Below are 26,652 nucleotides of genomic sequence, written 5' to 3' on the forward strand. Positions count from 1 at the left end.
CTCACCAAGATTAACTATGAAGCATCTAAAACCACAGAACTAAATCAGAATTTTCGGCTGGTAGGGAAGGATAAGGGGTCTCTAGCAGTGGTGGAATTCATTTATTTTACTACCGGTTCTGTGGGCATGGCTTGGTGGTGTGGCAGGGAAAGGATACTGCAAAATCTCAATTCCCACGCCACTCTGGGGCAAGCCGTAGGTGGTATTTGCCGGTTCTCCGAACTACTCAAAATTTCCACTACCGGTTCTCCAGAACTTGTCAGAACCTGCTGGATTTCACCCCTGGTCTCTAGGACTGTACAACATGCTAGATTAAGCTAAAGTAGACTTTGGTGTTTTGGAATTCAACAGGTTGTGAGAATCAAACCACTAGGAAGTTGTCTGAACTGATGTTGTCATGCTAAATGATAGCAAGGTTTCTTCCTTTGGGTCTTGTATGGACTTAACACAGGAATTGTGTTTTGATCATATGGGTATAGCATTGAAACATAGAATGTGAACTCGTCCTACGGAGAGCAGTTTACAGTATGTCAAATTAAGTCTTGGAGGAGCAGAGCTGGATGGTTACTATTAATTATTTCATATTACCCTTGGACCTTGGCTTCCATCTCGTCCTGGTGACCCCGTTGGTCCTGGAATACCCTGAGGACCCCCCCAAAAAAGAGCCAAATTATACACTTAGATATACATTTCTGCTATTACAGCAACAGTAACAGTGTAAATTTACTTATCCATATTTCTAAAAAGAACACATAAATTTATCCCCCCATATGCCCCACCCCCCACGCAGGTGCACGCGACCCACCTGCGCTCCCCGCACCCCCCACAAATGTGTGTGCAAAACCCACTGTACCTCATTAGGCCTCCCTGCAGCCTCCTGGGAGCAAACATGAGCCACGGGAGGCTGTGCCACACACCCTGTGCATGCACATGCATCCCCGCACATGTGTGCATGGCCCCCATGCTTGTCTCCTGCATGTACCCGCCCCCATGCATGTGGGGAAAAGACCCAAAAATCAGCTGGCCAGTGGAGGCACGTGTGTGCATGCACAGTGGAGCTGAGCTGGGGCGACGGCTCGCATGCCTGTAGAGAAGTCTCTGCATGCTACCTGTGGCACATGTGCCATCGTTTCCCCATCATGCTTCTAGAGCTTCTTAGGGTAGCACATATAACACCACTGTTACACAAGTTGCACTGGTTGCTGTTCTGCTTCCGGATCCAATTAAAGGTGCTGGTTATCACATTTAAAGCCCTTTATGGCATGGATCGAGAATATCTTAGGAATTGTCCTGCCCAATGGGATTGGCTCACCCCACATGTTCGGGTGGAAGAGACCAACAGCGGACCCCATGAGCCAAGGAAATTTGGCTAGTGGGGTGTAGGAGGAGAGTCCTTTCTGCTGTGTCCCTCCATCCTTTGAAACATCCTGCCTCCAGAGGTGTGGTCTGTCCCCACTCTCCTGGGCTTCTGGAAGGAACTTAATAGCAATAGCACTTAGACTTATATACCGCTTCACAGGGCTTTACAGCCCTCTCTAAGCAGTTTGCAGAGTCAGCCTATTGCTCCTAACAATTTGGGCCCTCATTTTACCTACCTCGGAAGGATGGAAGGCTGAGTCATTGGTTGGTGAGATTTGAACTGCCAAATTGCAAGCAGCTAGCCTGCAGTACTGCACTCTAGCTGCTGCGACACCATGAGTCTGGATACGAGATGCTTAGGATGGAGGTAGCTGGTGCAATGACAAAACAAAGCACCAGCCCTGGGCCATGATTTTTGGTCAATTTAATTCTTGCAATTGTAACTGTTCCTATATTTATAACTTTTATACTATGATTTGTATTGCTTTGTAAGCCACCCAGAGTTACTCTAAATAGTGGGGATGGGTGGTATATAAATTTAATAAATAAATAACAACAATATAGCTCTGAAATATCTAATGACTTAGTAGTTGCAGTAACTCCATTCGAGACCAGCATAGACCAAGGGTTACCTGAAGACCTGGACGCCCAATTTCTCCCCTTTCTCCTTTTTCTCCGTTTGGTCCCTGAAAATGAATAAACACTCTTTATTATTTATTTCACTGCCCTCCTTTTTTTTTCTCATCCAAACAGAACGATCAATTGCCAATTTCTTTCTGGAGAAGGGAGAAAAAAGGAATCCTAATATTGCTTTTATGAGACAATGTTAAGAAAGTTTTCAACTATGGGAGAAAGGGTGGGATGGCCCTTAATTATATCCATAAACCATGGAATACGATTCTTTTTTAATTTTAGCTTGCTTTGATCTACAATTGTTGGGTAAACTATAGATTATATCCATTACACAAGCAGAGTTTTAACCACAGAGTTGGTTTTCTTTAGTTCCTCTCTGCCTCGACCTTCCCGTATCTGTGTCTCCATTATTATTATTATTTCTTCTTCTTCTTCTTCTTCTTCTTCTTCTTCTTCTTCTTCTTCTTCTTCTTCTTCTTCTTCTTCTTCTTCTTCTTCTTCTTCTCCTCCTCCTCCTCCTCCTCCTCCTCCTCCTCCTCCTCCTCCTCCTCCTCCTCCTCCTCCTCCTCCTCCTCCTCCTGCCATATCCATCATCGGTCGTTGGCAATCATGTTGGTGATCCCTTTTTTGATCAACAGCCGCACGAAAAAGTGCTTCCGAGCTTTGCCCAAACTAGTCCTTTAGATTTTGAAACCATGATGTTCTTCTTCTGCCTGAACTTCATTTGCTTTCAATCTTGCCCTGGAGGATTAAGTGAAGGATGCCGTATTTTTCTGGGTGTCGCATCCCGTGTCCAAAATATTCTAACTTTTGCTTTTTTATGGCTTTGATGATTTCCCTTGGCTTTTCCAAGCGGCTTATCACCTCCTTGTTTCTGATTTTGTCAATCTAGCTTATACGTAACAGCCGCCTGTCAATCCACATTTCAAAGGCTTCTAGTCTCTCTGAGTGGCTTTCTGTCAGAGACCAACTCTCCGCTCTGTAGAGCAAGATAGAAAAGATGTAGCATCTGACAAGCCTGATTTTCAATCTTAGGCTTATGTCGCGACTGCAGAAGACCTTTTCCATTTTGAAGAATGATGTTCAAGCTAGCAATAGCAATAGCAATAGCAGTTAGACTTATATACCGCTTCATAGGGCTTTCAGCCCTCTCTAAGTGGTTTACAGAGTCAGCATATTGCCCCCACAGTCTGGGTCCTCATTTTACCCACCTTGGAAGGATGGAAGGCTGAGTCAACCTTGAGCCGGTGAGATTTGAACCGCCGAACTGCAGATAGCAGTCAGCTGAAGTGGCCTGCAGTACTGCACTCTAACCACTGCGCCACTTCGGCTCTCTCAAGCTTTCTCTATTCTTCTTTTTACTTTAGTATGTTCCAGCTTTCATGTAAATTAGAACCGAGGTACGTGATCCTTTCAACTTTTTCTAGTGGTAATATTTTTCTTACCCTCATTATATTATGATGCTACCTTTTAGGATACTATTTTTGATGCTACTTTTTCTAGATCAAGCTTTTTATAAAATCCCCATGGCTGTCATTGCAATGGCTGAAACTACACGGAAAAAGGAGGCCACTGTTGGATTAGATTAAAGGCCCACCTAACTCAATTTCCTAGTTTTACACCAAATTTATTTATTTATGAAACAAATGCCGTCAGAAGCATGTCACGGAAGTGCCAACACTCTTCTGCTTGTGTTCCTCAGGACCTGGACAAGAAATATCTAACAAAATCCAAGGCACCTGAGGTTAGAACAAGAAGCAATGGGTGGAAACTAATCAAGGAAAGAAGCAACTTAGAACTAAGGAGAAATTTCCTGACAGTTAGAACAATTAATCAGTGGAACAGCTTGCCTCCAGAAGTTGTGAATGCCCCAACACTGGAAGTCTTTAAGAAGATGTTGGATAGCCATCTGTCTGAAACGATATAGGGTTTCCTGCCTAGGCAGGGGGTTGGACTGGAAGACCTCCAAGGTCCCTTCCAACTCTACTATTGTATTGTATTATAGAATAACAGAGTTGGAACAGACCTTGGAGGTCATCTAGTCCAACCCCCTGCCCAAGCATAAAAATAAACTTACCGGAGGTCCTTCGATTGAAAGTCCACTTGGCCCCTGTGGTCCAGGAGGCCCTTGAGGGCCTGGAGAACCCATTTCACCCCGAGGTCCATCAGGTCCCTAGAAGAGCATCACAAAATCCATGCTCAAAATGTAGCAGTATGCACTTTATTAATTACTTAACATATTTTCTCCAGCTTTTTATGGTAATGCGGAGATTCGGACCCTCACCTCTCTCCTGGCTTTCCGAAAAGCCGTTAAGACCTGGCTGTGCTGGCAGGCCTGGGGTTGATGAGCTCCCTTCCCCTCTCGACAGGTGTGGTTGTTGGTTATTTTAAATGTCTATTTTGTATTTGCATGTTCCCCTTCCCGTTGGAGTTGTTCGCCGCCCTGAGTCCCTTTTAGGGAATAGGGTGGCATATAAATAAAATAAAACTTCAAACTTCAAACTCAAAAAATGTTTACAAAACACAATATAAAAATAATGGGGGAAAAAAACCTATACAGGTAGTCCTCAACTTACAACTGTAACGGAGACTATGGTTGTAAGATGTGATGGTGGTAGAAGCCTTATTGTCCTACATGTGTGTGGGGGGGGGGCAGTGGTGGGTTCCTACCGGTTCAGACCGGTTCATCTGAACCAGTAGTGGTTTGTTGGCCTGGGTTGGTGGAACTGGCAGCGGCTCAGGCCTGCCATGCCCCTGAACTGGTTCTCCAGGGGGCGCCATAGGCACCGCCATCTTGTTTTCCGCTTTTGTGCATGCGCAGAACAATTTTAATGCACGGCGTGCATCAAACACACATGCCCACGAGCAACCCAGCAGTAGTGTGTGCCGGAACCCACCCCTGGTGTGTGTGTGTGTGTGTGTGTGTGTGTGTGTGTGTGTGTGTGTGTGTTTGTGTGTGTGTAGGATGAAGAGCATTTGCCAAAATGACATTGTTCCTTCTCAGATATTTTTGGTGGTGCAATCAACTGGACGCTCCAAGTCTTATACAAGGGTATTTTCTGGATGGGTATATAGGTTGTAGGAGTTGGATAAAACTACACTTAAGAAAGAAGTTGGAATACCTGAAACCTTTCACACCACTTTGGTGACAAGTACAGATATATAACGGTGTGACTTAACGTGATGGAGAAAGTTTAAGAAAGAAACCACTTTGTAAAACTCTAAAATTGGATGTAGAAATTAATAGGGTTGAATTATGCGTACCAGAAGATCCCATGATTTCTTCCCCTTCTATAGAATTCCTTGCTCTTTTTAGCAATTTTCCTGGTCTCCCTCGCCCCCCCCCATTTTTTTTCTCCCAATAATATTTCTTTTTTAAAAAACAAGGCAAAACATAGGTCACATTTTACATAGACAATGAATTTTTTTTACCTTTGGCCCATCGTCACCACGGCTTCCTTTCGGACCTCGGAGCCCTGGACCTCCCTATCAAACACATTTAAGATTAAAAGAAAATGAAGTAAGTCCTGTGTTGTTCAATGTTGCAATGTACTTATATCTCCTACACAAGAAACTCCCTATTTAAGGGAGAAGATATAGAACCCAGACGAGGTACTGTTAAATGGAAAAGGGAAGGGGGAAGAAGGGGAAAACAGAAAAGAAAATATTAAATGTATAAGTATACAGCCAAAAGCGAGATACAAAGGAGAGGAAAATACAGCTAGGATAGATTAGTGAAGGTAAGGGAATAAGAAATGATATCAAATTATATTTGGGTCTGCAGAAATACCATTCCAAGGAAATATAAATTGAGGCTGGAAAGAGACACCTACAATAATAGAAAAGAAAGAGGGAAAGGAGGAGAACATGAAAGGAAGATGGGGGAAAGAAGAAAGAGGCATGGAGAGGAGGAGGGAAGGGAGAGGAAGAGAAGGAGAGAGGATAGGAAGGGGAAGGGAAGGAGTGGGAGAAAGGCATGGAAAAAAGGAAGGGGAAGGAGAGGAAGTAGAAAAGGGAGGGAGGGAGAAAAGAAAGGGAAATTGAAGTGGTGTTACAACAGGAAGAAGGGATGGTAAATAAAGCAACCCAAATAAATCTATTAAATAAAATAATAAATGTATAAGAATGATAAATGTATAAAAAAATAACACCTATGTGAATGTATACTTAAAATGCTATGCAAGAGAATAAAAAATAAAAATTTTCTCAAGGAAGAAACTCCCTATCCAGAGTTTTAACCAAACAGCCATCTTTTCATTTATCTCAGTTTCTTTTCCAACAGGCACAATTCAGTAGTACTGAAAATAACTTTTTCTCTCAAGGCTGCTGTTGTTTCATAGTAGTTCTGTTTGGTTCTAAGCCTGGTTGGAGAATTCGCCAATCCTGAGGGTTGTTGTGGCCCACCGAACATCTGAAGCCTGTTCCCAGTGTGTGCATGCACAGAGTAGTCAGACGAAGGGAACAGCGAAGGGAAGACTTGGGAATAAGGCCACAGGTGAACGGTGAATGGCCCCTCCCACATGGAATAAAAGAGGAGCAAAAGGGGAGTGGAGTTTGCAGGAGACAATTAGTTCATTCCTGCATTATTGCCAAGCATTGCGGCGTCTGAAAGTTATCGGTCTGGCCACTCTCCAAGCCAGATAAAGATAGGTAATTGTGAAATATCTTTAAAGACTGTGAGAGAGGAAAGACTTTGTTGGAGAGGAATTCACTATAAATTAAATAAAAGGGGTTTATCGGGACTCAGCCTCGTGCTGCTAGGGAAGCCTAGGTCAGAACAAGGGCATCATTGTCATTCATCAACCATTATCTCCCCCCTCCTCCTCCTCCCAATAAATATCACAATGCATATTTCACTATTAGACTCATAACTCTTCCTCACCCTCAAATATTCCTATTTTTCTTAAGAAAAACACAACTGGAATGAATTTGGCCTCCACAAAGCCAATTGGGAATTTCCTATAAAAAATGTCATTTCTGATTCATTTTTGCATTTTTGTTCATTTTGGAAACCAGTCAACGGTGCAGATGAGTGACACTTGAGTGAGTGCTTAAGATTTCTGTCTTTACCCCTGTGACACTTAGTAAGGCTATGCTTCCTTTAAAACATAGGTGTCAAACTCGCTGTGTCACATTGCCATCACGTTACGTATTGCAACGTTTTTCCCCTTCGAGGAGCTGGAGTGGGCATGGCCTGCACGTGTCCATCAGTTGGACATCCCTGCTTTAAAAAAATTGTAGATGAAATACAAATGCAACATATTTTGAAGGTATTATATTAGGGAAGAGAAAAATGCCAATAATGCACCACATTTATTCTATCACTTCTTTCAACAAATATCAAATGAGGAGAAAAAGATGGAATAGCTTGAAGCTTTGATTATCATAAGTAGTAAACAAACATCTGGAAAGTTTCCTTCTAAGTAAAGGAACCAGAGCAAAGAAGCTTTACTGTATATTTACTGTTAATTCAAAGCAACATTCAGAAACAGGAAACCTTATATGTGAGACACACAGATGTCACATCCTTTGTATCTCAGTGCCTTTCATATGTACAAAGGCTACCACCCAAGTTAGTGGGGAATGACAGCTGCTCTTCAATACAAAAAATCGGTTCCACCACAAAACCGCGGTCGACTAAAGCGCACTCAACGAAACCGCGTACCTGACGTCATCACAGCACGACGAAAAAAGCACGCTGTGAGCTGTAAAGCTAAAATTAACGCGTAAACCTAAACCTAACCCCCCGAAACCTAACCCTAAACCTAACCCTTAACCTAACCCTAAACCTAACCCTAAACCTAACCCATAACCTAACGCTAAACCTAACCCTAACCCTAACCCTAACCCTAACCCTAACCCTAACCCTAAACCTAAACCTAACCCTAACGCTTAACCTAACCCTAAACCTAACCCTAACCCTTAACCTAACCCTAACCCTAACCCTAAACCTAACCCTTACCTTAACGTGAATCGGCTTGCTTTAAAAGCGCTTTTTAAAGCGCCCTTTTTTCTCCGCGGTCGTATTTGTCGCGCTGCTGATGACGTCAGGTACGGGCTTTAATCGGGCGCGCTTTAGTGGACCGCGGTTTTGTCGTGCCACGCAAAAAATCTACTTCGGAGCACTGGTAGTGCTTATTTCAATTCAATGTGTTAAATTCTCAGCCCACAAAGAAGATTTTAGCAGGTTGCATCACCCAGCTACGATCTCAAACCTATCCAATAAAATTTGATACTTGGCCACCTGGGAGTACTTGAATGGGGGGACATTAGTAAAAGACCAATAAAGTAAAATCTTACAGGTGGTCCTGAGGGCCCAGGAGATCCTTTGTTGACTTCAGAGCAGGAGCAAGAATGTGGAAGGGCAGGGCAGCCTTCTTCATCTCTCTAACAACAACAACAACAAAGATTGTGTTATCTTCAGTATATTCCAAGTTAGGATACTCTGGATGCTGGTAATGTGATCCTCTTTTGCAGACCTTTCCAGACATAGTTATAATTGAATTGCAAATCACTAAGTAAGTATTCTTAGGACTCAATTGGAGAATAGCCTAATGCTGGGAAAGATGGAAGGCAAAAGAAGAAGGGGACAACAGAGAATGAGGTGGCTGGATGGAGTAATCAAACTAGTAGGCGTGAGCTTAAATGGACTCCAGAAGATGGTAGAGGACAAGAGGCCTGGAGGAATGTTATCCATGGGTTGCAATGGGTCGGACATGACTTCACAACTAACAACAACAACAACAACAACAACAACAACAACAACAATGGGTAACATCTTACCAAAGCTGGAAGTTCACAGCACTTATCTCTATTGGCCCACGAAGTGGAACAAACGATATCAAACATCTGCAGCTGGAACTGATTAAGAAAGAAAAAATAATAATTCCAAATTGATTAGGCGCCATCTAATAAAAACATAACAAAAACTGAAGACAATAATCACATGTGAGTTCTTTTTTTTTAACTTACCAAACCACGAACTGAATGCTTGTCTATGAGATACGATTGTATAAAAAGATTTTAAAATCTGCCCACATTTATCCAAAATTTCAATTGAAGATGACCTACAAATGGAAACTTAAAGAAACTCCTCTGTCCCTAGAACAGTGTTTCTCAACCTTGGCAACTTGAAGATGTCCGGACTTCTGGGAGTTGAAGTCCGGACATCTTCAAGTTACCAAGGTTGAGAAACACTGCCCTAGAATCCTGCTTATAGCAACCCATCTTTTACTTTCAAAAGTAAATTATTTCCAGGAAAAATATTTCTAGTGGATCCAAACAATCCTCAGCTTACAACCACAATTGAGCCCAACATTTCTGTGGCTAAGTGAGACAGTTGTTAAATGAATTTTGCCCCATTTTATGACCTTTCTTGCCACAATTGTTAAGTGAATCGCTACAGCTGTTAAATTAGTAACACAGTTGTTAAGTGAATTCAGTTTCCCCATTGATTTTGCTCATCAGAGGACTGTAAAAAGTGATCATGTGACCGCAGGACACTGCAACTGTCATAAGTATGAATCAGTTGCCAAGCATCCAAATTTTGATCACATGACATTGGGGATGCTGCAAAGGTTATAAGAGAGAAAAACAGTCCTCAGTCATCTTTTTTCAGTGCCGTTGTAAATTCAAATGGTCACTAAACAAACTTGTAAATCGAGGAATACTTGTAGAATCGTGCTGATGAAAACAAACTCATCTTTGTTTTCCAAAATTATTCCTCTTTCACCTCCAGTACCTAATCCTACAAATGTCATAATTCTGTTGTATTGAGAACAATGCCTATTCTCATATTGTTATCTTGAGAACAATGCATACCCATATTGCTTAAATCAAGTCCAAAAACAGAGTTAAAAGGTAATAAAGATGTAAATATTTGTTGAGAATCCATAGCTCAGCCCACAGAGTTTGAATTTAGTTTCCTGAAGCCTTCATTCTGAAATAAACAATTCCCCATAAATCTCCAAATGCCAATTCACCTGCCATGCAACATTTCCAACAGAACAAACACAGAGTTTTTTTAAAGATGCCTCAAGGAACAAAATTTAACTGAAGAATATATACAGTACTAGCATAATTCATTTTGCCATATCTGCAGACATCCCCAGACATGGCTCTTCTACAAGGTTCAGTTAAATTCAAGAGAGGAGATGGCCGGGGAACGCTGGATATCACAGAGAACGTATTCTTTTGAAATATTGGCCCATTCAAAATGATCCAAATACGTCCAATGGTTTTGCTTGTATCCAATGGTGTCCAAGTCTTAAAGACTGCTTGGAGAAGTCTCTGCAGTGTTCTTGGCCAGATTTCAGAATTGGTTCATCATTGCCTCCTTCCTAGGGCTGAGTGAGAATGAGTGACCCAAGATTACCCAGGCGGCTTTGTGCTAAGGCAGTGGTTCTCAACCGTTTCTTCACCATGGGCCCGAAATAACTTTTGTGGCCATGGGCCACCAAGACTTAACTCAAGATTTAAATCATAACATTTTTTCCAAGCCTTAACGGACTCCCTGTGATGACATCGCAGGCCCAATGGTCCCTAGATCACAAGTTGATAATCACTGTGCTAAGAAACAATGGCTTAACCACCACACCAGAATTATTAACAATTTTATTATATTGCATTTTATCACCCTAGCTGGGGAATGCTGGGATTTGAAAGCCACACATTTAGGTAAAGGTAAAGTTTCCCTCGCACATATGTGCTAATAGTCCCGTCTCTATGGGGCGGTGCTCATATCCATTTCAAAGCCAAAGAGCCAGCACTGTCCGAAGACGGCTCCATGGTCATGTGACCAGCATGATTAAAACTAAGCCAAAGGCGCACGGAACACTGTTACCTTCCCACCAAAGGTGGTTCCTATTTTTCTATTTGCATTTTTACATGCCTTTGAACTGCTAGGTTGGCAGAAGTTGGGACAAGTAACGGGAGCTGATTCTATTACGTGGTACTAGGGATTTGAACCGCTGAATTGCCGACCTTCCTGATCAACAAGCTCAGCGTCTTAGACACTGAGTCACTGCGTCCCTTATTTTAAAGTTGCCAAGTCTCAAAAACACTGCATTATATGGAGTACATCAAGGTTCAAGTTTTGCATGCTTGCAATCACTTCTGTTGTTTTTTTGTCACCTAAAAGGAACTTCCAAATTCACTATCAAGGTGCCAGGTATGGTTTAGGACAAAATATATTATGTATGTATGTACGTACAAAATGTTTTTTTAATTTGCATATATGCTCAATTTTTTAAAAAAAAAACATTTTTCAGAGGAAACAGAAGCATTCTTAATGTTTTAGCCTCGTGGACCACAAGATAGCATCAAGACATAATTTCCTGAAAAAATACACTGTACCTAATCAAAAGCACAGACTTTGTTAAAGTTGAATTTGTGCAAAGAATGCTTCTATTTGTTTTAAAATGCATGTTTGTGGACTTACATAACCATCAACCAGTTCAGTTGCAGGCAACTGCTTTTTTTTTTTTGCTTTCTGTGGGTGTATAGTTCAGTTGACCACTTATCACGCATAAAGCCATGATTCTCCAAACAAAAGCCATCATTCCTTTCCTTTCATTTTCTTACAAAGCACCCTTCAATTGCAATTTTTTTTTTACAAGATGGCCTTTGTCATTCCCTGCTGGAAAATGGCCACAGAGGTTGCTTGGTTCAATTGTCTTAGGGGAGTTGATACATTAATTGCCTGGCTGAAGTCAGGAGTCTGAAAACACTTCTTTGTACAAAGCACATACTTTTATGTGGAGGGAGGGCAACTATGTAATTCACAGGGCAAACAGGCTGAAGTTCATTAGGTTTAAGAGCCCCATTTGGTCAACAGAGTTCAAAGGACATGACTGGATTGTCCAGCTTTGAAAATTAAATCCACCTCTTCTCTCTTATTAAATTACCCTCTCCCTTAATTAATTAATAATCGTAATAATGCTCTGGAAGAGCTTCTCTTCACTTGATGGGAACTGTCATCTTGAAAAGCAGATAAAAGTACAGGCCAAGTCTCAAGAGTTCAGTATGGTCAAGTACTTCCCAGAGAGTGACCCAAATGACTTTTCCCACTAGAATTTGACCACAAGACAAAGATGCTTTGACAAAGTGGAGGAACATACATTAGATGTAAAATGAATGAAGTGGGTGGTGGCATAACTGAATTAATGTTTTACAGTCTAGTTACAGAAGGGGTTACATCAATCCAGTGGTGGGTTTCAAAAATTGTTCGAACCTACTCTGTGGGTGTGGCTTCCTTTGTGGGAGTGGCTTGCTGCCCATGTGACCGGATGGGAGTGGCTTGCCGCCCATGTGACCGGATATGAAGATGCCAACGACACTTGTCAGAACCACCTTAAATTACCTCACACACATCACTGGCATGCATAAGAATAGGATGTAAACTTGTTTTTTAAAAGGCATCTTTGGTTTGCGTTAAAACAACTTCAACACACGCAATGTTCTGATTGCACCACAAACGCAGTAGTCATCCTTACCTTTCACAGAGGCACTGAGTTTTATAAATATGAGCATGATAGTGTAGAATAATCATATCCAAGGACCAGTGGTCGGTTTCAAAGAATTTTGGAACCCCTTCTGTAAGTATGGCCTGCTTTCCGGGTCCACTGGTGGAACCTCTTCTAACCGGTTCGGTAGATTTGACGAACCGGTTCTACCGAATAGGTGCGAACTGGTAGGAACTCACCTCTGCATCAATCCCTAAATAAATAAACTGAGGAGCCATCTTGCTCCAATAGGACTGGCCTGCCCCGCTCGTCCTGGAAGAAGAGGCCTACTGCAAACCCCATCAGCCAAGGAATTTGAGCTGGCGCCAATTAGGAGAAGACCCTTTTCTGCCGTGGCTACTACCCTTTGTAACATAATGCTACAGGAAGTGAATCCATCCCCACCCATCAGGCCTTCAGGAAGGACCTGAAAATCTGTCTGTAGATGGTTAGTATGATGACAGAGAAGGTACCACCTCTTCTCCACCTGAAGTCTGTGGTTTTTAGTCTGTAGTTATTTTTTTGCAATTTAATCACTTTTTATATTTAGAATTGTGTTTGTATCAGAGGTGGTATTCAGCAGGTTCTGACCAGTTCTGGGGAGCTGGTAGCGGAAATTTTGAGTAGTTCGGAGAACCAGTAAATATCGCCTCTGACTGGCCCTGCCCCTATCTATTCTCTGCTTCCCGAATCCTAAATGATCAGGAGGAAATGGGAATTTTGCAGTAACCTCCCCCTGGAGTGGGGTGGGAATGGAGATTTTACAGTATCCTTCCCCTGCCACGCCCACCAAGCCATGGTCACAGAATCGGTAGTAAAAAAAATTTGAATCCAACCACTGGTTTATATCTCTATTTTCACTATAATTGTAAGCCTCCCAAAGTCATTTTGCACAACAAGATGGGCCAGTGTGTCAATTTAATTAATAAATGGGCCTTGCTGAATAATCATCCACTTTTATCTCAGCTCCTTTACTTACTGGTGCAGAACTGTCTCTTGGTCCTCTTGATCGAACCATTCTTCCCAGTACTTCAATCCCGTTAGAAGTGATATTTCCTGCTGCGTTGATAATCTTCTCACCCACTTCCTTGCAATCAATCACTACTTTAGCGGTGGTTTTGCTGATAACAATATGCAGCTGGAAAAGGAGAAGGAGGTTTTAATACACAACAAGGGAGCCAAATGACTTACTTAAAAAAGAGCTCTTTGTAATCCTTTTAATGCTATTTAATTTTATTTATTTATTATTAAATTTATATTCCCTCCTATTTGCCCATGACAATTTCACAGACATGCTATTTGTTTTGTAACGTTTCTATAGGCACAGAGGGCTGCATCCTCCTATATTCCTCAAGTAACCTGTTATTGTGGCCCACCAGCGGCCAGCAGAACTGGTGGCAGACTCAGACAGTGAGGAGGTTGTGGAGGAACATGGGCCAGTCCTGGGGTCTGGGAAAGGCTCTGATGAGGGCTCTGCATCAGAGGCAGAGATGGGGCCAGGGCCGTCCGACAGTTATCAGCTGCCTTCGGAGTTGGATTTCAGTGGGGCAGAAGAACAGCTGGAGCCTGTTCCCGATGTGTGCATGTGCAGAGCTTCCAGGAGAAGGGAACAACTAAGGAACAAGGGCCGACCCGGGATTAAAGGCACAGGTGGACGGTGAATGGCCCCTCCCATAGGGAATAAGGAGGAGCAAAAGGGGAGGGGAGCTTGCAGGAGACAATTAGTTCAATTCATTAGGGTGAAGAAGTCTGTTCCTGACTTCTTGCCAAGTAATTGCTGCTACGGGGGGTGGGGGTGGTTGGAAGATATCGGCCTGGCAGCTCTCCAAGCTTGATAAAGGTCTGTAGTTGTGAAATCTCTTGAAAGACCGTTTGCTGGGACTTTGCTGGAGAGGAATTCCCTTCAACCTAAATAAAAGAGGTTTTATTGGGCCGAGGAGTCTGCTTCATGCTCTTGGGAAACCTAGGTCAGAACACCTGTTTGCCACTAATTCCATCTTGCAGCTAGGTGAGAACTTGTGTATCACTAAGAAAGACCTCACTGAAGATTGAGGATTGAAGGATAAATGGGGCGTATTCAGAGCCAGAATGGGGCGAACCAACCAGCTTGACCCATACTTCTGTAACAGAGATCCATAATTTATGTGGATTTGTGTGGCTTGTCAATTGCCAAATTCCAAAAATAAAGAGATCACGGTATGTACTGAGAGAATGTCTCAAGAGCTTTGAGGAAAAAAATAGGCGGTTTAATTAAGACCTTCACTTTGACCCTTGAAATGCCCCCAAGCCACTAAAAGCAAGAACCACATCATCTTCATTAGTCACTCCAAAAACAGAGACAGTTCTCCAGTAGAATTTTTTTTAGATTTTTTTTTAAATCCTACCTTTATTATTTTTATAAATCACTCAAGGCAGCAAAAATATCTAATACTCTTTCCCTTGTCTTATTTTCCTCACAAGAACAATCCTTGCTAACTGATAGTGACTGGACTAAAGATATTAATCTGGCTTTCATGGCTAAGGCGGGACTAGAACAGGGGCAGGCACTACTGCTGGTTCACTCGTGGGCACGCTGCGTGCGCATGCGCAGTGCAATAAAATTGTTCTGCACATGTGCAGAAGCGAAAAATAAGATGGTGGCGGCATAAGCGAACCGGTTCGGGGATGGGCAGGCCTGGATCACTGCCAGTTCCAGTGACCTAGGCCGCCAAACCACTACCGGTTCAGTCGAACCAGTCTGAACCGGTAGGAACCCACCACTGGACTAGAACTCACGGTCTCCTGATTTCTAGCCTGTTGCCTTCCCCATTAGACCAAACTGGTTCTCATTTGTGGGGTATTTGATTTTTTTTTCCATTTTTTTGCACATTGGCAATTTGCAGAGTTGTAATAATTTAAAATTAACTTAAAGAAAACAAAACAAAACAACATATAAATACAAGAGGCCTAAAATATTAAATACCGAAGGAGAATCCCAGGAGAAAACTATTCTGCCAGAATGTAAAACAGAGTGGTATAAAATCGTGTAAACATTTAGACAGCTGCCAAATTGCTCTCCTTCTTTCTAGACAAGTTAAACAACAGTTGTCTTATTTCTCTCATTTTGCAATGATATAAGCTTGAAACAGGATTTGGCAGCTTTGAAAGTGACATCATTTTTAACAGTGTGAGAAGAAATGAAATTAAGAATCTGTTTATCAGAGGACTCAGCAAAAAAAAAAAAATTGAGGCCACAAAAGGGACACTAATAAACCATACAAAGCTTCTAGATCATTTTTTTTCTTGTATATTTGCTCTACAAATTTTTATTTGAAGGTTTATTTATATGCCGCCCTTTTCCCTGGGGGGACTCAGGGCGGCTTACAATCCAAAGGAAAGGGGGGGAAACAGACTTTTAACATGTAAGACAATACATAATTAAAACACAACATTCATACCATTCGGGCGGGTTACAATCTTTAGCCCCAGGCCTGACGGGATAGCCAGTTTCTAAGGGCTGTGCGGAAGGTCTGGAGGGTGGTGAGGGTACGAATCCCCACGGGGAGATCGTTCCATTGGGTCGGAGCTACCACCGAGAAGGCTCTCCTCCGCGTGGTTGCCAGTCGGCATTGACCAGCGGATGGAACTCGGAGGAGGCCTAATCGATGAGATCTAATAGGTCGTGTGGAGGTAATTGAATCCTCATAAATTTGGGAGCAATATTGAGAAGACAAGTTCTTTCATATTTAAAATATTTTTTAAAGATTTTTCTGAAGGTGCTTCTTCCAAAAAAAGTAACTGGATTTTCTTGGGGTTTTTTTTCCTTGGAAAATGTTTCACGTGTCATTTTATCCATTCTTGGATAAGAAATGAAATGTTTTCAAAGGGAAAATAAAACCCAATAAATTCTAGTTGCCTTTTGGAAAAGCACCTTTGGGATCACAATGACGTGGATGATTGAGAATCTCCACATATATATATATGTATTTTAAAGATCTTTTTGAAGCATATTTCAGCAAGTGCCTCACCTTATGGAAACTCCCATAAAATATTTTCTTTATGTCAGGCCCTTCAAAGGTTACCGTCTGGAATTCCCCCTTGTAGTCATAATTGAAGAAAGTCAAGGTTTTGCCATCATCTGCACAGTGTACGAGAGAATAAGGTTCAGAGAACTGTGTACATTTTCTTTTAAAGATTATATATATATATATACAAGGAGACAATGAGAAGCACAGGCTTCCGTATTTCATCAAAACTCATTCCCAAAACTAGGCAACCTGGAGAGGCAAAACGGGAGGGAGCTTTGACAGGTGGTTTCCTAGACAAAATTAAATTGGTTAAATCGGAGCATCCCACAGGCGAAAGGGAAGCTACTTAAATCCACTATCCCAGGGGTGTCAAACTCTAGGGCCGTGGGCCGGATCCGGCTTGTGGGGTATTTAAATCTGGACCACGGGACCAGCCTGGAAATAGTAAACAACCAGCCCACGGTGCCTCTGGCAGCCAAAATGGGGCAAGGGGGGCCATTTTGCAAGGCAAAATGCTGCATGTGGTCGGCCAGACTGTCTCTTCCCCACTCCCCAGCCGGTCCGCAGAGGACAACTACAATGCTGATTTGGCCCTCAAAGAAATCCAGTTTGACACCCCTGCTCTATCCCTCTGCAAGCAAATTGAGGTTAATGAAATTCCTGGTCTTTTTTTGTAAACCAATGAGATATGAAGGATACACAGATATAAGTGATAAATGTGGACAGTCCTGGCCAAACAGTGACATAGTATAGGGAACCTACGGGTACCTCACCTTAGATACCTTCCATGTGAAAAGGTGATTTATAAATATTTTATTAGATTTTTATCCTGCCCTTATTGTTTTATAGGTAACTGAAGGTAATAATACTTGTTCCTCCTCCTACTTTTTCCACAAGAACAACCCTGTGAGGTGGGTTGGGCTGAGAGAAAGAAAATGGTCCAAAGTCACCCAGCTAGCCTTCAGGCCCAAAGTTGGACTAGAACTCATAGTCTCCTGGTTTCTAGGCCAGCATCTTAATCACACCACACTGGCACTCTCATAGATCATAGTATAACAGCAATAGCAATAGCAGTTAGACTTATATACCGCTTCATAGGGCTTTCAGCCTTCTCTGAGCGGTTTACAGAGTCAGCATATCGCCCCCACAGTCTGGGTCCTCATTTCACCCACCTCGGAAGGATGGAAGGCTGAGTCAACCTTGAGCCGGTAAGATTTGAACCGCCGAACAGCAGATAGCAGTCAGCTGAAGTGGCTTGCAGTACTGCACTCTAACCACTGCGCCACCTCGGCTCTTGTATAAACAAGATATAGCGCATAAATAAATTAGTAGAAAAGCTTATGAAAAACTGGGTAGGAAAAACAGATTTCTTGGGGGCGGGGGGGGGGGGGGAACCCAGCAATCACAACTTCTTAAATCTCTTGTTGATAACATGGAGGGGGAAAAAATCCAGATGGAAATAATCAATCACAGCACAACTCCGACCACAGATACTTACTATCCAAAATAACTCCAACCAAGGGCTCATAACTTTCATTTAAAATCTCCCACAGAGCAAATGGTTCCAGAGGTGTTTCAGGAAGGAGGCGGAAGAGAAACGTTATGGTGTAATCTGATGGGAGACCCTCTGGATGTACATATCTGTGGGAAGAAAATAAGTTTGCAGAAAGGGATATTAATACGGAGAAGTCCTACGTTAGGAATGAACCATTTTTATTGAACCAAGGTTACTTACAGAAGGCTGTGCATGTTCTTCGCACTGGCAGGGCATGCATATCCCATTGCCTGCTGCACCAGAGGGACTTCCCCGGGCAAGTCCGAATGGAGTGGCGCAGCAGGCAATGTGTTCGTGCGGCCGGTGTGAAGAACAGGGCGGCGATGGCAGTGGGTTTTTTGGCATGTTCAAGACAGTGGTGGGTTTCAAATTTTTTTAGAACCTTTTCTGTAGGTGTGGCCTGTTTTGTGGGAGTGGCTTGCTGCCATGTGACCGGGTGGGAGTGGCTTGTCGGCCATGTGACTGGGTGGGTGTGGCCAACTTGTAAAATGTGATGAAACTCACTTAATGCTCCTGCTTAGCAACCAAAATGTTGGCTCAGAAACTCTGGCATTGAAGTGCGCAACTCTTAAAGCTGTCAGTTTACAAGACCCTTGCAGCCCTAACCCTTTAGAAAAAAAAAACCAGGGGTGTTCAAAGTTGACAGCTTTAAGACTTGTGGACTTCAACTCCCAGAATTCCTCCTCTCGCTCTTCATCTTGATGATGTGTGGACGGACAGGGGGAGGGAGCTGGAACCAGTTCTAAACGGCACTGTAGATTTGTGGAACCTCTTCTATAGAAGAGGTTAGAACTGGCAGGAACCCACCCCTGGTTCAAGACCTCCAGTAGTTTTCGGCGGTCTCCAGCCAGTCGCCACTGCCAGGAAGTGGCTGGCAAAGAGATGGCAACTGGGAGGCTTCTCACAGTCACACTGAAAAAGAGAGCTTGTCTTCCAGAGTCTGGACCAGCCACCATGGGAGGAAGGTAAGCCCAAACAGGCGGTCGAGGGGGAGGAAGTGGGGCTAGGGCTGGAGCCTCTGAAGGAGTGGAAACGGGACTGGTGAAGGGAGAGCGGGCAGCATACAGGAGGAGGCCTTTGACAGATTAAGCCAGGCCTGGGCAGAAAATAGGTAGATAGGTAGAAATTCAATTTTGTTACTACTGGGTTCTGTGGGCATGGTTTGGTGGGGGTGTCATGTGACTGAATGGCCATGGCCATGAGTGACGTGCAGTCCATCAAGCCTACTCAATCACATGACACCCCCCACCAAGACACGCCCACAGAACCAGTAGTAAAAAAAATGGAATCTCATCACTAATGTGGTAGGAGTTGCAAATCTGAACACACATTTGAAACACATGTCTAAGGTTTGACTTATCATCAACATTTCATCAATATTCCTGATATTGGGGTGGCAGGGGTGAATAATTAGGAAACATCTTCAGGCAAACAAATGAAAGAGAAACTCCTGAAGATCAGTGGATTGGGTCAAGGGAACATGTACAATTTAAATTTGGTGGACTTTTACTGGAGGGAAATGTCCTCAGTTGCAAGTTTGGAATTTTGAAAGAAATCAAAGGAATGTCCATAAGCTTGGGAAAAATTCAGATAACCCTAAATCTGAAGGGCTAATGCAATAGAAGGATTATTACAGCTCTGAGCTATAGAAACTTCCTGTAAGCCATCCAGCCAATGAGCATATCAAATACTTGCTCCTAAGTTCTAATCACTCCCATTTTCACCTCTCTGGTTTCTAGGAGACAGCCTTTTTTGTTTGAATCAGAAACCTAACTAAATGCTTATTATTTATATATCACTGACTTGATCTGTTCCATTTGAACACAAGGTTTTGTTCTGAAAAATAACATGCAATATTCTTAAGGTTTACTCTTCCCTCCTCCACCCATGTTCGTCTAATGCCACGTTACAAATTTGGCTTCCCCTCCCTTCCCCCCAAGCTTTGCTTTCCTAATCCCTAAAATCTGCAAGAATCCACATACGATCTGAATTAGCTTTATCTCTCCACTTAACACAATGCTCTTTTTCCAGGCAGTACTGTTTTCAGCATTCAGCTCTCATGCCAGATGATGAACTATTTTAACAAATAAGGAGGGGTTTTTTTTTTTAGCATAAGTCTGGTCCCGGGAAAGATTAATCCTGGGAACATGCCAGTGAAAGTGTAGGCAGCGTCTCATTACAGCTGAGATGGTTACTGTAAAATGTTTGGGAGAAAAAGAATTTGTTCATATTTTTTACTTGGAAAGCAAATTAAAATTTCAATCCAAAAATAATACGACAGTGAGTTGTCTACCCAGGCATCTCTCCAAAACCAGCACAACTTGTAAACCATTTTTTCTTCTTCTTAACAAATGAATAATTGATTAAAGGCAGAGTGATGGATCGTCAAAGATTAAACAAGACCCGATATGGAAGGATGTCCTACTGTGCTGGTTTTCCATCTCTACAAAACCTTTTGCGCGCGCAGAATAAATTTAATGCCTGGAGAAACTTAGAGCAATAACCCAAAGTGGGTTCCATTCAGAGTCTCATCCACGAAGCTTCTTCAGAATTGATGATGCTTTTTGGATGAGAAGCAAAACATCTTCAAGAGAAAAGCAAAGAATATCCAATTGCCTTTGGAAAAAGCACCGTTGGGACCAGAAGTGGGTTCCTACCGATTCGGACCGGTTCGGCTGAGTAGGTAGTAACTCGGACAGCCATGCCTCTGAACCGGTTCTATCGGCGGCACCATAGGTGCCACCATCTTAGTTTTTTTGCTTTTGAGCATGTGCAGAAGCATTTTTTACCTACTGCACATGTGTGCGTGCAAAGCGCACGCATGCCTGAAGCACATCCCTGAGTAAACCAGCAGTAGAAGAAGCTGGAATCCACCCTTAGTTGGGACAACAGAGATAACAGATAACAGAGAATCTGGATAACAGAGAATCTCCACAGACATTTCATTCAGAGCTTCAGAAGTAGGTATAAGTAGTCTTCAACTTAGGACTGGTTCCTTAGTGATCCATCAAAGTCACAAAGAACCCACCAAATGTTACTTATGACCTGGATTTGAACAGCTGCTCCCCCTGCAGACATGTGACAATATTTTAGACCACTCAATAACCAGCCCACAATGATAGCTGTTTGCAGTGTCCGATTGTCATGTCACTGTGATTGATGATGTTTTCCCAGAAGCCAACATTTATTTCCGGTTTCCTGCAAAAACCATTCAGTAGCAAACAATAGATCCAACTAATTATCGTGGCATTCACTTAATGACATTTGCTTAATGACTGCCGGAAACAAAAGTAGTAAAATTGGTCTGGTCACACGGAGAAAGCAATTAGTTGGGAAGATTTAGTGGTAAAAGGAAACCAGGCTGCCAAAGAACCTTTGTGACTTATAATCAAAATTATGAGTTCAATTAACAGTCATAATAGCAATAGCACTTATATACTGTTTCACAGTGCTTTATATCCCTCTCTAAGCAGTTTACAGAGTCAGCATATTGCCCTCAACAATTGGGTCATCATTTTACCAACCTCGGAAGGTTGGAAGGCTGAATCAACCTTGAGCCTGGTGAGATTTGAATTGCTAAATTGTAGGCAGCTGGCAGTCAGCAGATTAGCCTGCAGTACAACATTCTAACCACTATGCCACCACAGTAAGTCAAGGAACTACTTGTACCTAGATATGAAACTAAACTGCTCAATATATACCACTTCCCAAATTTAAGAGGAAAAGAAGGCAGTGCGGTTCTTTGGTGATGCATCCATATGTCCCTTGATTCTCTGCAGTGGTTTTATTTCCACTTTGTACTATGCAATTTCACTGGAGAAAGCAATTATGTTGGGAAGAATTCGTAGTGAAAAGAAACCAGGCTGCCAAAGAACATGATGGCTGGACACCGTTAAAACTGACATGAAAGCCAGAGAATAGACCAACTCAAAGAACTAATGCAACATCGGAAGATGTGGAGAGACCTGGCCCATAGAGTCAAGAGTTGAACTTGACTGAATGGATATCAACAACAACAACAACAACAACAACATCGCCACTCTGCAGTTACAGGGAAAGCACAGCTCTACAGAGTTACCCAGTGCTGCCTAAATGCAGTGTAAATCTCTCCTATTCTTATCCAAATTATGGATGCAAGAGAGATATACCTAATAGAAGAACATTGCATATGCCAAGGATGGTTATTTGCAATTGGTGAAAGATCTCAGCATCCATCCTCCGTTCCAGATAAAATGGCTTTATTGGAAAGCAATAAAATTGAATCATGAGGCCTAGTTTCTGGCTTTTACATAGAGAAGGCTTTGTACAACTGCTAGATAAGTAATGGCCACTTCCTTGTGCTTTCAAAATAAATCACTTAGCTTAACCTGTACAGCGTTGATACTCCACAGATCTAGGTAGTTAATTGGCTACAGTCAAACATTTAGGACTTGACTTTGAAGTTTAAATTAGAAATTTCCTGGCGAAGATATGTCTCATCAAGTTCTAATTTCAGTTTGGGTCTTGCCAGAAATCTATGTATCTACTATTGCACATCAACTACCAAGAGAAAGACAAGCACCGTGACAAGAATTCTACTTCGAAACACGTTGAGTAATGAATTTGACAAGTTTTGAAGCAGTCAAATAATAGGTATGACATTACTGGGGTTATACTGAAAGCTGAAGCAAATGTTTCTAACTGCCTTCTAGAAGTCACAGTGAAGGGAAATCTGGACTGCAGATGTAACGCTAAACTTTGACTTAGCCCTGCATCTCAATGCAACCACTGACTCAACTTGCAAATTAAGCTGAGAGGCATCCATCAGATTTCTGCTTAGAATTCTTTCAAGATGTTTACAAATTAGGGACAAACCTTTCAGGAAAGAAGGAAACGTCTGGGGGAGAATTTCCAGATGCTGTTTCTTTTTCCCACCATCTCTTTCCCTAGGGCAATACTTCTTTATCAGGGAAACATTTAAGCCAAAAAGCTTTTTTTGCTTGTTGGTTTTAGGTTTTTTTTTAAAATGCAAAACAATTGCCATCATCTACAGAAATTGCAGCATATCTTTATTACTTTATGCAATTTTAGCGTTATGTCCAATGTACATCTGCATGCAAGGCTGTGTGCAAAACATACATGCACATACCAATATACCAATATTCTGCATTTACATGTATGTAATTGCACAGAGCCCCTGTGTTTCTGAATTAAATTAAATTAAACGAACAAACAAATAAATCACTGTAACTCCAAAATAATCGAACTCCCATTCCTAGATGCAAAAATTACATTGATATTACATTGTTAGGTTGCCTAAGTTATTTTTTAACAGTTGCCTAAAACTATAAAATTACAGGTTGTCCCCAATCTCTGACCGTAATCACATTAAGCAGGTCACCGTGTGTCTACACCTGACTTTACAACCTTTTTTGTGATGGTTGTTAAATGAATGTGGTAGTCCTTAAGCAAACCCATTGTTTGCATTGGGGTTTGTTAGGGTTTTTTTTTGTCAGAAACTGGAAATAAATACCCTAAATTGCAGTGAGGTGGCTATGGGACACTGCAAATACTGAATATTGGTCATTTGCTAAGCATTCAAAATGCAATCACATGACTACAGAGGGAGGGAGGGAGGGAGGGAGGGAGGGAGGGAGGGAGGGAGGAACAGCCGTCAGAACGTTGAATCAGGGTCATAAGTAGCTCTGGGGAGAACTGTTGTAACTTTAAACAGTTGCTAAATGACTGGTTGTTGACTGAGGACTACTACAGCTAGTAGGAGAAGTCATCAGTTTAGAGTCCTTGCATTGCCACAAGACATCCAAATCCTGCCCCTCTTAAATCCTGTGACTCTTACCTAGCAGCAATTTAGTGCTGACTGTTAGTTGACCAAATTCTTGAACAAGGATGTCCAAACGTGGCAACTTTAAGACTTGTGGACTTCAGCTCCCAGAATTCCCTGGCCAACATGGCTGGTTTGGAGATCCCTGTTCTTGTGCATAGGCTGTAATAATAAACTTTCTGTGCTTGGACTTAGTGAAGGATCCTGATTCTTTGTGCCTGACAATAGCCTTATCTTCAGTACGTACTTGGTTGGCTGAGAGACCAAAGCATCCTTATGCAGTCCATAACAGTGGTAGGCATTAAACGTTCCAGGTTCCATAGACACTCCTTCCACAGCTGCAAACTCTTTGTCAACCAAGCCGAACATGTCCATCATTTTAAATCCTAGAAACCAAAACAGAGGAATATGTGTGCCATCCCTATTTCTTAATCGGAATGGGAAGTTAAATATGAGTTGTGTAGTGAAGAGTTTAGCAACTCAGGCACTGCTAATTCTTACCATCTGACAATTACTTGATAATTGCACAACTAAACAAACATGACCCTTATGCTTTCGATTTCCATTGTACAGGAAGTAAAGGTAAAGGTTCCCCTCGCACATATGTGCTAGTCATTCCCGACTCTAGGGGATGGTGCTCATCTCTGTTTCAAAGCTGAAGAGCTAGTGCTGTCCAAAGATGTCTCCATGGTCATGTGGCCAGCATGACTAAATGCCGAAGGCGCATGGAACACTGTTACCTTCCCACCAAAGGTGGTTCCTATTTTTCTACTTGCATTTTTTACATGCTTTCACACTGCTAGGTTGGCAGAAGCTGGGACAAGTAACAAGAGCTCACTCCGTTACGTGGTGCTAGGGATTCGAATCACCGAACTGCCGACCCTTCTGATCGACAAGCTCAGTGTCTTAGCCCCTGAGCCACTCAGTGGACAGAAAGTAGAAGCTAATTAAGGAAAGATGGCACAGATATTCCCAGACTTACAACCATTTCTTTCGTGACCGTTCAAAGTTACAACGGCACTGAAAAAAGTCATTTATAACTGTTTTTCATGCTTACAACCATTGTGGTATCCCCATGGTCACATGATCAAAATTCAGGGTTCACGTTAATTTTGCTTAAATTCTTTAACACTGGTCTCCAAATATAGCTTCCTCGCCCCATTTATGGTGCAATGAAGGGGCCAATGTAGAATGTAATATTACTAAGTTACTGTTAATTATTTATATTTGGTATAGTCACTCCGGGGGACTCTGGGTGGCCTACAAAATCCAAAAGCAGTAAAATGGTTAAAAGCACACAACACACAAAACAAAAAACACTCCAAGATCTCATACATAACACAGAATATTAAGATGAATCCTTCTCCATAGCTATCATCTTTAAACTGTAACTATTGCAAGGAAATACACTATGTACATATTACATTATCCATTCATTGCTTATCAGATGAAAAAAGGGCGTTTAATAACAACATACCTGCTAAACTATTGCCATCTTTATACACCAATGGACAAGCTGTAAAAGGAAGAAAACAAATTAGCTCTTAGAAGAAATAGTCATAATGCCAAGTGCATTATATTTTTTATGAAAACTGTATCAACAGCAAGAAATTAAAACATGCTAAAGCCTGTAAACAGCATTTTTTAAGTGTCAAAAATTGATCAAGCATTCCTTTTGCCAAGTTTCTTGCACTGTCCTATCTATCTATCTATCTATCTATCTATCTATCTATCTATCTATCTATCTATCTATCTATCTATCTATCTATCTATCTAAATGGCTGTGTGTGTGTGCATGTATGTGTATGTTTCAGCATAACTCTGGAACACCTCAAGCAATTTTAACCAAACTTGCTACACAGATGTCTTACTCTCTAGAAACAAATACTGTGGGTGTAAGATACCCCTAACACTCCTTGGGCTGTGTGTTCTGTTAGGATACAGCCTGTTGTGCCTTAAAATGACTTCTACTGTACTGCTTTAAAATGGCTTCTACTATTCAGCACAGTGGAGTTGCCATGGTAATGGCTTCACAGCACTCCACAAGGGGACTCCCTCTGGTAAGGGGAAAAATCCAACATTAGAAATTGCATTTGGTCCAGACATTTTCCCCCTCTAAATAAATACCCGGGGAAACGCAGGGTTATCAACACTAGTTTCCTATACACTTGATAGATCTTGGGTCTATTGATTCTTCACCTTATTGAAATAAACACAGCGATGTTTGCATTTGTTGTGATCAATGGAATACCTCCATCTCTTTTGAAAATCCAATCCACATTTGGAAAGCTTCACAAACAAAGTCATCACTGCTCTGTGGCTGCAGTTTGAGGGGAAGCAGATGTTTGAAAACTAGCAGACATGTCTTTCTTTTGTGCAGCTGAGACAGGCAAGCAATCTCCGCACTGTTACTCGTTTGGCATTCAAGAGCTCATGATGACAGTGCTGTATGAATTGTAGCCATTACAATTCTACTTACGACTGTCATGGAGCCCAGAATTTCCATTGTAAGTTATGAGGGTCAATAAGTTGTGATACTCCAAACTTGATTTTATGGGCTTTTTTGCAGCAGCCATTAAGTGAATGCCAGTCACTAAATGAACATGGCAATCGTTAAGCGAACAACTGATGGTTGAGCAAATCTGTATTCCTGGGAATTTTTGCTGGAAACTGGCTTTAAAAAGGCTGGAAGCCAGGAAAATATGTCATTAATCATGATCATGCCACCGTAGAATGCTGCAAATAGCAGCATAAAGATAATCCAGTTGCCAAGGA

At 42.0% G+C, this 26,652-nt stretch overlaps 1 protein-coding gene across 1 annotated transcript in view; it reads right to left on the reverse strand.

Annotated features, from left to right (window-relative positions):
* COL14A1 (collagen type XIV alpha 1 chain) overlaps positions 1–26,652 on the reverse strand; it is a 141,835-nt gene that overhangs the window by 40,017 nt on the left and 75,166 nt on the right. Inside the window, exons 29-39 of the mRNA XM_087703567.1 lie at positions 25,355–25,393; positions 24,125–24,263; positions 18,000–18,142; positions 16,502–16,611; positions 13,474–13,632; positions 8,776–8,853; positions 8,293–8,379; positions 5,425–5,478; positions 4,070–4,165; positions 1,992–2,045; positions 589–642 (exon numbers count right to left, since the gene is read on the reverse strand). Coding sequence (XP_087559693.1) covers positions 589–642; positions 1,992–2,045; positions 4,070–4,165; positions 5,425–5,478; positions 8,293–8,379; positions 8,776–8,853; positions 13,474–13,632; positions 16,502–16,611; positions 18,000–18,142; positions 24,125–24,263; positions 25,355–25,393 — 1,013 coding nt within the window. The remainder of the gene's footprint in view (positions 1–588; positions 643–1,991; positions 2,046–4,069; positions 4,166–5,424; positions 5,479–8,292; positions 8,380–8,775; positions 8,854–13,473; positions 13,633–16,501; positions 16,612–17,999; positions 18,143–24,124; positions 24,264–25,354; positions 25,394–26,652) is intronic.

Source organism: Thamnophis sirtalis, unplaced genomic scaffold (assembly GCF_051295495.1).
Source record: "Thamnophis sirtalis isolate CommonGarterSnake01/CBP01778 unplaced genomic scaffold, rThaSir2_p1.2 scaffold_2, whole genome shotgun sequence".
Taxonomy (NCBI): domain Eukaryota; kingdom Metazoa; phylum Chordata; class Lepidosauria; order Squamata; family Natricidae; genus Thamnophis; species Thamnophis sirtalis.